We start from the raw sequence: 10,738 nt of genomic DNA on the forward strand, positions 1-10,738 counted from the left end.
TGCGATTATTCAGCTATGAACTCAGCTCGAACTCTCGACGTGGCCAGTACACGACGAGGAAGATAGTATGTGCTAAAGTCTTCGTGAGTAAAGAAATGAGTCAAAAACTAGAAACAATAAATCCCGCTCTAAACAAATACTGGCAACGTATATGAAGTAGAGGAGTTCAACGATTTTCTTATCCTATCTATATACGCACTTGCGGTGAGATCATCCCGCCGCGGAACCTTGCGTCTCGACTCGGGAGATGAACAAACCATCTATAACTCAATGTTGAGCTTATAGCTACCTCGAGATACCAGCACCCATCATAGTATTTCCATTAAACAAATGTCAACAGCACAGCATATACTTCGGCTGTTCCATTGCCCATGATCCGCACCCCAGTTGCCAAGTCCGATGCCCCACGGTGGACGATATGTGGGTCTCTTCACCGTCCGATGGGGCCTACCCCAGAGCCGATGTACGTTGCCCAGTTCCGACATGGGCAATATACCTATTTAAGAGGCGATGCGCTGTAGGCAATACAGGTAGAAATAGAGGGAGTCTCGCCCTATCACGGAACCTTGGCTTATCATAACCCTAAGTCCTTGATTCGAAAAATTCTGCATTTGAATCTCTGCTGCACGTACCTACACAATGGCCCCGCAACGAAAGAACTTCCATGTCGCCGTCATCGGCGGTGGCATTGCTGGTCTCACTCTCGCCATCGCCCTCTACCACCGGAATATCCCTGTCACGATCTACGAACAAGCCGAAGCCTTCGGTGAAGTGGGAGCGGGCGTTTCTTTCGGTCCGAATGCCGTTCAGGCGATGAAAGTCTGCCATGAGGGCATCTACAAAGCGTTCGAGACGGTGTGTACGCGGAACTTGTGGCCTTCAAAGGAAAAGGTCTGGTTCGATTATCTCGACGGGTATAACACGGGGACGTCCACCACAGCGCAAAATGCCGGCCGTCAGGAAATCGCGTTCACTATTTCCAACAGTCTAGGCCAAAGGGGGTCCCACCGTGCGCATTTCCTCAACGAGTTGGTCAAATTGGTTCCGAGTGATATTGCCCATTTTAAAAAGCGACTGGAGGATATTTTCGAGCGTGAAACGGACGGAAAGCTTGTTATGGCATTCGCCGATGGGTCGCAAGATGAAGCTGATGTGATTCTTGGTTGCGATGGTATCAAATCCCAGGTGCGACAGGTGATTGTTGGGCGGGATCACCCTTCGGCGAAGCCGTCGTATACCCACAAGTATGCGTATCGCGGGCTGGTCCCGATAGACCAGGCGATCGAGGCGGTGGGTGATGAATTGGCTTCTAATTCGTGTATGCATGTAAGACAACCTTGTTTTACCTCGTTCGTGACATGTACTAAGGGAGTGAACAGATGGGCCCCGGTGGTCATATGCTGACCTTCCCCGTGAACCAAGGGAAAACTCTCAATATTGTCGCCTTTCACACTTCTCCGGATGACTGGGTGGACTATCCCAGATTGACGAAAAGAGGAACACGAGATGAGGCCCTCCGCGACTTTGCCGGGTATGGGCCAAATGTAACAAATTTACTGAAATTGGCAAACGCAGAACTCAGCGTGGTATGTCTCTTTGACTCTTGGATATCCATTATCCATAGATTAACCAAACCTAGTGGGGTATCTTTGACCTTGGAGAAAACCCGATTCCTACCTTCTACAAAGGCCGAGTTGGAATATCCGGCGATGCTGCGCATGCGACATCACCCCACCATGGTGCTGGAGCTGGCTTCTGCATCGAAGACAACGCCATACTGGCTGCGTTGCTAGAGGATGAACGGGTACAAACGCACAAGGACCTAGAAGCTGTCCTCGCCGTTTTTGATATTAGTCGACGCGAACGGTCCCAGTGGCTGGTTCAAAGCAGCCGGTTTATTGGGGATTGTTATGAATGGCGAGCCGAGGGAGTGGGGAAGGATTTCACCAAGATTGAAGCAGAAATCAACCGCCGTAACGGCATAATTGCGAATGTGGACATCGGAAAGATGTGTGCGGATGCTAGGGAGCTTTTAGGGGAAGCATTACCTGGTGTGACTCAGGCGTCCACATAAGGCCATTTTTGACTATCGAGGCTATCTGCTTATACAACATAGATTTGTGTTTAACAAAAGCGATTATCGAGCTGCGAACCATATATAATGGTGAATATAGTTATAGCTATATTATTTTGAAAGAGTCCAAAGTTATATGAAATAATAAAGAGTATTGGAGAAAGCGCGTTTATCTTTTCAATTCGTCTCCCAACTGCCTGTTAATACCAATATATCATTGGCTTCCATGAAATAGAGAATATCAGATTGAGGCATCTCCCAAGGGTAGCTCAGATTATAACTCTAAAGCGTCTAGGCAGAATGGAAGGTTAGCCCAACTCTACTGCAATAATAAAATCACGACAGGCCTGGAAACTGTACAGTGCTTGAGGATTCCATATCGATATGATGACAGCTCAGTCCCGTAATAGGTTCTTTTGACGCTGCTTCGTCGATTGCATACCCTGCCGCTTCATCGTGCAAGCTCGTGGAGGTATTTTTAAGGGACAGCCAATTCCATATAGACAACAAAGGGTTTAACAATGACTCAATTGGGCTATAAGGCAGGAGACCCGTGTCGAGGAAGAGCATGATTAATCGGCTAAAAGAGTCTGCCAAACTAGGGAGAAATCGCAAGTGCATAATATGTTTCGAAAATGTACCGTGAGTAAAAAGATATCTACCATATCAAAGGCCGATCTCTCGTCTAGTATTTACAGTCATTCCTCAGCTGAACAAAACCAAATCATCGATCCAGTCTCAGCCCACCGAGGGATCTGATTGGTCTCCCCGCACGCCATGCGAGCCAATAAAGTGGAGGTCTTGACGATGCAAACATTGTTGCTGACCTTTGTTCTTGTTTGACGTGTTTGTCGATCGGAAGTATCGTGCACTGCAACTTCCGATCCCTACTCTGCTCCACAGTGCTTTTCCGACAGCGGTTGGCTATCTTCTTGGGGTTTGGGATATTTTGGAACGAGCAAACGTGACAGACATTTTATCCGTTAGGTGAGGTGTGCTCTCACCCAATTGCTTTCTGTCGAGGTGTATCACTAAGAAGAGGTGGATGTCGGATAGATTTCTTATAATAGACTTAAAAATTATAGTATTCATGCTAACAATGAAACCTGGCGTTGGCCTGTCTCTGTTCTGACGTGTACTTCATACAATTCCTGATGAATTTACTAGTAATTCCTGTAGTACTCTACTCTATCTGTTTTGCTTTATGAGGCTATTACTAGTACTGAGAATGACTAGAATTGAAGGGATGAGTTCGATAAAAAATTAATAAAGGCCGATTAGAACTAATGACTGCTAACTGACAGGTTGTTGTAGACGTTCACCGAGCCTTCCCCTTCCCCTTTCCAATTGTATCCCATCCCGCACCGCCTTTCTGTCACAATACCCTTGTGGGAGAATGTTAGTTATGGGCTTGTGGCTTGTAATTGTTTCCCCACAGGTTTTAATGAATATATGTACTTCAGCTCCTCGGTTGTGGCGCACTACACTTAATGGCGTAAGTGATAGGGACAATACCCTGAGCATATAGCATAGTTGAGCAGTTGAGAATTGCATTAGGCAATAATCGCTACGGCTAGGTCTTCATGGATCTCTCGATAAGCAACCTTAGGTAGAGTCTGATCGATTTGGCAAAGTCCCAGGCAGTCGGAACATTGGGTGGGGCTGGTGCCTGAGTCGCCTGGAGACCCCGCAGCCAATGACCTTTTAGATCCGCCAACCACAAGGCAGCAGCGGCCATTGGTGGCCTGTTGGCTCAGGCCACCAGGGTGTCGGCGGACCCTTTTACGATTGGATAAGTATCGGCTTTGTTGACTCTTCGTATAACTTCTTCTTAACTTGACCAACTTCCAATTAGACCAGCTTCTCCTGTTCTCCATCTCTCTGTCATTCTTCTCTTCTGCCCCGACTATCTCTGCTCCCTTTCAATTCCTCAGTTTCCTCATCTACTCCCATTATTTCATCGCTTTTACGCCAACATTGAACTACACTACACTGCACTACACCACGTTCCATCGCTTCTGCCTTCGTCCTCTCTCCACAAAATTCATCTCCAGGGTTTGTCAAAGCCATGCCGGCGAAGAAGAATCTACTCAAAGACGTTGTTGTCGTCCTTGCCGGGACCCTTCCTGGCTACAAGCAAGGCAAGCCTCACTTTTCACCCTTGATGTGTTGGGAGAATTGGAGAGCTAATTGTCGACATTTGAGAACTGCAGCGGATGTGAAAGCACTTGTGGAAGGACAAGGAGCTAAATTCAGTAGTTCCGTGACAAGTGATTGCACACACCTGGTTACTACCCAGAGAGAAGTGGATAACAATAATTCTAAATGTGAGTCTCTGCGCTATCCATTTTAGACTTGCGACCGATTGCACCCACCTTTCAAATCAATATTTTTGAACCCTCAGCTCATCAAAACCTACGTAGACAAGCAAGCTTGCAATGTATACACTTGTAACATTGTCTCCATTGATTGGCTTGTGGAGTCGATTGAAGCGAAGAAACAACTCCCCGTGAAGACGTACTTGCTAAGCCCAGATAAGAAAGATGCGAATACGAATGGAAAGCAAGACGAGGAAGAGCCCGTTGACAAGAAAGAGAAAAAGAAACGCACTCTGGAAGAGGCGCTGCACATCAATGAAGACACTTCGAACAAAAAGCCTAAAGATGCACAGACAATGGGCAACGGCATCAAGACGTTGAATATTCCTGTCGACGAGGGATGTTATCTATCAGGTAACTGATCAAATGCTTAATTTATTCTGCTTTTACCAGGACACTAACGGGTTCCATGGTAGGTTACGCAGTTTACATTGACCCGGCAGGACTGATCTGGGATGCCACTCTCAACCAGACTGTTTCTGCTAAGAATAGTAACAAATTCTACCGCATCCAACTATTGGTTGATAGGAGTGGTAGTAACTTCAAAACTTGGACTCGCTGGGGCCGAGTGGGTGAGAGCGGTCAAACTGGGCTCTTGGGAACCGGCGCCCTTGATTCAGCCCAGTACGAGTTTGAGAAGAAATTCAAAGACAAGTCCGGACTATCATGGGACAATAGACTCGACGCCCCCAAGAAGGGCAAATACACTTTCATCGAGCGCAACTACGAGGAGGACTCTGATGAAGAAAACGAGGACGAGGACGAGGGCACCGCAAAGAAGATCCAGGATGAGCCGCCCAAAGTGGAGAGCCAACTGTCTGCACCTGTCCAGGATCTCATGGCATTTATATTTAATCAAAGCCATTTCATGTCTGCGATGGCATCCATGGATTACGATGCAAAGAAGTTGCCACTGGGGAAGTTGAGCAAACGAACTCTTCGACAAGGCTTCCTGAAATTGAAGGAACTATCCGAACTCATTGCAGACCCTACTCTGGCCACTTCTCAGTATAATACGACCTTCAATGCAGCTGCAGAGGATCTTAGCAACCAATATTTCACCCTAATCCCTCACGTGTTCGGCCGTAATCGACCTCCAGTGTTGAGCTCTGACCAACACATCAAGAAGGAGACCGAGCTTCTCGAGGCACTGACAGACATGGAAGTCGCAAATGGTATCATGAAGGATTCAAAGGATGCCGATACAGTCCACCAGTTGGACCGTCAGTTCCAAAGCCTAAAGATGCAGGAAATGACTCCATGTACGTTCTCCTCGTTCCCTGTCCTTCTATTCATATATCTCATCTTTGGCATGTCCCTACCTATGTCGCAAGCGGCTAACACTCAACAGTGGAACGCAGTTCTACCGAATTCACGGAGCTCGAAAATTATCTCAACCAGTCGCGTGCCTCAACCCATAATCTGCGCTACAATGTAGGCTTGACTGAAACTCTCTGCGAGGTTACGATACTGACTGGACATAGGTCATCAATATCTTCCGCATTGAGCGTGATGGCGAAAATGATCGATTCAACTCATCCAAATACGGGAAGCTCAACAACAGCGACCGGCGTCTGTTATGGCATGGATCTCGCAGTACAAACTTCGGTGGTATTTTAAGCCAGGGTCTTCGAATCGCACCGCCTGAAGCGCCTGTGAGCGGATACATGTTTGGAAAGGGTGTCTACTTTGCAGACATGTCTAGTAAATCCGCCAACTACTGCTGTTCATACAACAGCGGGGGCATGGGGCTGCTTCTCCTTTGTGATGTGGAACTGGGTAACCCTATGTTAACGCTGGACTACAGTAATTACAACGCCGATGAAGTTGCCAAAAAGGAGGGCAAGATTGCTACCCTCGGTCGGGGTAGTACTGTCCCAGCCGCTTGGAAGGATGCCGGATGTGTCAATCCAGAGCTGCAGGGGGTAACTATGCCCGATGTCTCTGCTTCATCCAAGAATGCCCTCAGCCAACACTCGCTGATGTACAATGAGTACATCGTGTACGATGTTGCTCAAATCCGCCAGAAGTACCTGTTCCAGGTCCACATGCGATGATTTGTAGGACTTTCCATTCTTTCTCTGGAAAGTGCGAGTACTCTGTGAAGGTGCCCCTCTACTCTCCAGATCATATCGAACAGACCCCTGAACCACGCTAGTGGCCCTAATAAGACGTATGGCTTAAGATCTGGACTTTCGGAGGGCCAGAAGCGCATCTACAGCAGGAACCTTCTCTGACGTTTCTCCCGTCGTTTTTTTTTTTTTTTTTTTTTTTTTTTTTTTTTTTGTTTATCATGTTGTTAAGCGGGAATCTGGAAGCGATAACTTTCAATTTGATGATGACATCGAACCAGCCACGGCGGGCGGCGTTTGGCTCTCTGGTTATTCTGCTGAAGCTTTTCTTTACATTGTCCGGGTGCTAACCTTTTCACTCTGCACGTTTTAATTCTGTGTACAATAGTTTGTTGATCTCACGAGAGACAAATGCATGAATGATTTTCTCTACGGGATTTACTTCTATGTCGACAACTTGCGGCAGGGTCACGCAAGTCCAACGCCAAGTCGATCAACGATGATGCCATTTCGGCACTTGATCAAGTCTTTTGCCCCTCGTTTTCTCCTCATATTATTTTATTATTTTATAAATTGGATAATAAGTTTCATTCTAGCAAACCAATCTCTTAAAGGGTACAGTTTATCCCGTAATCCCAATAGGTCTAATATAACCAACCAAAGTACTAGCCACCAGCGAATAAAAATACACCCCCAATCCCTCCACCATGTTATACAAAGAGTAGTAACGAGTACTATCTATACCCACCCCATAAAGACCTGCATAAGCCTCTTGGCTAAAGCTAAACTCATCTCAGAACAACAACCATCACCAGCACATCTTATCTACACGCAACAACACCCGCATATGGCGTGCCAAACCACCCATACCTAGTCTCCTAGTACACTTCTCCGCATATAACAATGGACGAGCTCCTCCGCCTAGAACGACAAGAATGCTTGTCTAAGCTTGCCTTCCTTAGCCCTATACCAAAATGTCTACCGACAAAAATGTCACTCAGAAACTGGTGGACAGCCAGAACGCCGGCCGCTACTACACCGAACCGGCTGTAGATCCCAAGGGTAATTACCGGGTGGAAATACAGCCGCATGAAGAGGGATTAAATTCCCAGGCGAATAATCCGTTCGCAGACGCGGAGGTCGCGGGGCGGTATGCTTTGCTCTATGAGAAGGCACAGTATGAGTGTCGGCATGTGTTTGATCCGACATTGACTTGGACGGTGGAGGAGGAGAGGGCGTTGGTGCGGAAGTTAGATTGGAGGGTTTGTTTGTGGGCCGTATGATACTCTTCTTTCTTACTTGGGGAATAATGGCTGATATTTCATGTAGTGTGTGATGTTCTTCGGGCTTCAGGTCGACCGGGGCAACCTTGTTCAGGCTGTATCTGATAATTTGTTGGATGATTTGAACCTTTCTTCTAATGGTATGTCTCTGTTTGGTAGGGTTGAGTCTGAGAAGTGTTAGCTGATCGCGAAGATTATAATACCGGAAATATTATTTTCTATGTCTCCTTCCTGTTAGCTGAGCTGCCGTCTCAGTTGATATCCAAGAAGATTGGACCGGATAGGTGGATCCCGCTGCAGATCTCCCTGTGGTCTATTGTAGCTACCTGTCAGGCTGGCCTTATGGGCAGATCTTCGTTCTATGCGACGCGGGCACTTTTGGGGATCTTGGAGGTAAGACCTTTTGGGGGGGGGGGACTTTTTACATATTCGAGCTCACATAACAATAGGGAGGCTTTATTCCGGATATCGTGCTCTGGTTGTCTTACTTTTATACAAGCAAGGAGCTTCCCACTCGACTAAGGTATGACCTAGTTCTGCGGAATAATGGCTTCTCTAACGATCGGTATTAGTATATTCTGGACTGCCCTATCCGTGACAACGATCGTTACATCATTCATGGCATTTGGTATTCTCCACATGCGTGGCGTGCTTGGATGGGCCGGGTGGAGGTGAGAAGTGTACACCCATCGCTGGCGCAATCAGACCTACTAATTCGGTACCGTAGATGGCTCTTCCTGATTGAAGGGCTGATAACCCTCGTAATCGGACTGGCGTCCTTCTTCCGAATGCCCGCTTCAGCTGTCGAGACGAAGAAGTGGTTCCGTCCAAAGGGATGGTTCACAGACCGCGAAGTTCGCATTGTCGTCAATCGTGTCCTACGAGATGATCCCTCAAAAGGTATATAAAGCCATACATATTGCTGGGACCCAGACGTCACAACTCACAAGACCAAAACAGGAGACATGCACAACCGCCAAGCAATCACCCCCCGACGCCTCTGGAACGCCCTCTGCGACTACGACCTCTGGCCCATCTACCTTCTCGGCCTGGTCGTCTACACGCCCATGGTCCCCGTAAGGTCGTACATCACCCTAACCCTAAAGGGCCTCGGGTTTAACACCGTACGTCTACCTTCCGCTCCTCATTCTCTCCTAACATATCCAGCAAGACAGTCATAAATCTAACAAAATAACACAGTTCGTAACAAACCTCCTCACAATCCCAAACAGCGTGGGTCACATTATCCTGCTTCTAGCCCTTACCCGACTCAGCGGCTACCTCAACGAACGATCCCTAACCTCCATGCTACAATGCGTCTGGACGCTACCCTGCCTCGCGGCTTTGCGTTTCTGGCCCGGAACGATGGAGAACGCGTGGGGCACGTATTCCATCGTCACGATATTACTTTCGTACCCGTACTGCCATGCGATTGTAGTCGGCTGGGCATCGAGAAATTCAAATAACGTGGGGACGAGGACTGTTTCGGCGGCGATTTATAACAGTGAGCCATCCCTCTTTCTTCAATATTAATATCTCACGTTAGCACGGGATGTGAGGGCCGACTGATCTGGTGAAATAGTGTGCGTGCAGCTGGGAAATATCATTGGAAATAATGTCTACCGAGAGGATGATAAGCCCAAGTACCGACGGGGAAACACGGTACTGTTTGCCTTGAATATCCTAGGAATTGTTCTGTTCCTGGCAACGAAGGCATACTATGTTCTGAGGAACCGGCACCGGGATAAGGTGTGGAATGGTATGACTGAGGAGGTGAGTTACTGTTCTTTTTGTATTGGCTATGTGGTAAGTGTTGGCTCGCTGATATGGGGGGGTTGTAGGAGCGACAGGATTATTTGAATAATACGACTGATACGGGGAGTAAGAGGTTGGATTTTCGGTTTGCGCATTGACGGGGTCATGTTGATCGATCCCTCCATGGCATGGAAACTTTACCTATGTTTAATAAATACTCTGGATAGGATGTTATTTAGCGAGTAACGATTCGTCAGACCGTGCTCACTACCCCTACACGCTACTGTACCCGATGTAACGGTCAGCAGCAGACTATACTTGCCTGTAGCAGGCTGAATATAGTTTCATTTGATGTTTAATGAGTGTGAGGTATATATATCGGGAAGCTTTGCTGCTTTACTACTGGGTAATGTTGCCGAAGGATCACTCAGGTCATAGATTAATTTGCTCTTGGCAAGCTAGCTTCTTCAAATGATCAGCACGAGCCTCAAGGACCCCTGACATTGGGACCTGAAGATCCTTGATTGAGTTCATGCATATATCCTAATTTCCTTTTCTTGCTCGGAATGGGAGGGGCTGGGGCTTATACATCCTTGGGCATGGAACATGCTGAAAGTGAATCTATGTTGTGTGTATCGCACGTATACTCGTAGAGCTTTGCTACTATATTAGCGACGGGGATATTCCTAGTGGCAGAAATGACTCTGAGGAAAAGGCGTGCTAGGGATGGATTCTAGGGGCTGCTGCATATATTCATGCGTAAACGCCAGCCAATGGAGTAGTAACCCCACATCTTATCAACATAGAATATTCGATTATTCTCCTGTATTATCTCCTTATCCAATCATATCAATTGATCATATGTAATACATTAACATAAATGAAGAAAACGAGGCCACGGTCAGCCCTTGGGTCGTGTCCTACTAGCTAGTATGTTACTCCAACCACCTGCACCCCAACCAACCCTAACTCAAAAGCCAGGGCCACTTCATAATTCACAACGATGACTGGTTAACACATACCGACAACAAGTCTAGGTGTGCCTAAAAGAGCAAGGATCGTGCAGATAAATAAGCCCCCACATTAATTCGAGATTTCGAGTGACTCCAAGAAAGCCAAGCCATGGGGAATCAGCGCTGGCCACTTGGCGAAACCCCTCGTATCAACAACTGACAA

General features: G+C 47.2%; 4 protein-coding genes across 4 annotated transcripts; 3 read left to right on the forward strand and 1 right to left on the reverse strand.

Annotated features, from left to right (window-relative positions):
* The first annotated feature begins 288 nt into the window (after positions 1-288).
* On the forward strand, positions 289-2,175 carry BDW43DRAFT_271483 (uncharacterized protein). The gene is made up of 3 exons (XM_032041433.1): positions 289-1,326; positions 1,380-1,586; positions 1,640-2,175. The coding sequence occupies exons 1-3, from the start codon at positions 640-642 to the stop codon at positions 2,072-2,074; spliced, it is 1,329 nt and encodes a 442-aa protein (XP_031902118.1). The 5' UTR covers positions 289-639; the 3' UTR covers positions 2,075-2,175.
* A 43-nt stretch (positions 2,176-2,218) lies between these two features.
* BDW43DRAFT_271484 (uncharacterized protein) lies at positions 2,219-2,727 on the reverse strand. Its single transcript, XM_032041434.1, has 2 exons — positions 2,435-2,727; positions 2,219-2,365 (listed from the first exon to the last, which is right to left on the reverse strand). The coding sequence occupies exons 1-2, from the start codon at positions 2,693-2,695 to the stop codon at positions 2,357-2,359; spliced, it is 270 nt and encodes an 89-aa protein (XP_031902119.1). The 5' UTR covers positions 2,696-2,727; the 3' UTR covers positions 2,219-2,356.
* A 1,196-nt stretch (positions 2,728-3,923) lies between these two features.
* Positions 3,924-6,674, forward strand: BDW43DRAFT_271486 (putative poly(ADP)-ribose polymerase PARP). The gene is made up of 6 exons (XM_032041435.1): positions 3,924-4,215; positions 4,288-4,401; positions 4,498-4,806; positions 4,869-5,714; positions 5,804-5,886; positions 5,937-6,674. The coding sequence occupies exons 1-6, from the start codon at positions 4,143-4,145 to the stop codon at positions 6,507-6,509; spliced, it is 1,998 nt and encodes a 665-aa protein (XP_031902120.1). The 5' UTR covers positions 3,924-4,142; the 3' UTR covers positions 6,510-6,674.
* An 824-nt stretch (positions 6,675-7,498) lies between these two features.
* Positions 7,499-9,720, forward strand: BDW43DRAFT_299183 (major facilitator superfamily domain-containing protein; the record flags this gene model as incomplete). The annotated part of the gene is made up of 10 exons (XM_032044686.1): positions 7,499-7,801; positions 7,854-7,947; positions 8,001-8,200; positions 8,257-8,330; positions 8,380-8,478; positions 8,535-8,707; positions 8,768-8,931; positions 9,008-9,311; positions 9,390-9,580; positions 9,649-9,720. The coding sequence occupies 10 exons, from the start codon at positions 7,499-7,501 to the stop codon at positions 9,718-9,720; spliced, it is 1,674 nt and encodes a 557-aa protein (XP_031902121.1).
* Positions 9,721-10,738: the final 1,018 nt, after the last annotated feature.

The sequence above is a fragment of the Aspergillus alliaceus genome (genome assembly GCF_009176365.1).
Source record: "Aspergillus alliaceus strain CBS 536.65 unplaced genomic scaffold BDW43scaffold_13, whole genome shotgun sequence".
Lineage (NCBI taxonomy): Eukaryota > Fungi > Ascomycota > Eurotiomycetes > Eurotiales > Aspergillaceae > Aspergillus > Aspergillus alliaceus.

Excerpts from the sequence above, each read along its gene's own strand:
- BDW43DRAFT_271483 (XM_032041433.1), top strand. The coding sequence starts at position 640 with ATGGCCCCGCAACGAAAGAACTTCCATGTCGCCGTCATCGGCGGTGGC. Across the intron at positions 1,327-1,379 it reads CTTCTAATTCGTGTATGCAT|ATGGGCCCCGGTGGTCATAT; the intron begins GTAAGACAACCT and ends GGGAGTGAACAG. Across the intron at positions 1,587-1,639 it reads CAAACGCAGAACTCAGCGTG|TGGGGTATCTTTGACCTTGG; the intron begins GTATGTCTCTTT and ends AACCAAACCTAG.
- BDW43DRAFT_271484 (XM_032041434.1), bottom strand. The coding sequence starts at position 2,695 with ATGCACTTGCGATTTCTCCCTAGTTTGGCAGACTCTTTTAGCCGATTA.
- BDW43DRAFT_271486 (XM_032041435.1), top strand. The coding sequence starts at position 4,143 with ATGCCGGCGAAGAAGAATCTACTCAAAGACGTTGTTGTCGTCCTTGCC. Across the intron at positions 4,216-4,287 it reads CCTTCCTGGCTACAAGCAAG|CGGATGTGAAAGCACTTGTG; the intron begins GCAAGCCTCACT and ends TGAGAACTGCAG. Across the intron at positions 4,402-4,497 it reads GGATAACAATAATTCTAAAT|ACAAGCAAGCTTGCAATGTA; the intron begins GTGAGTCTCTGC and ends AAACCTACGTAG.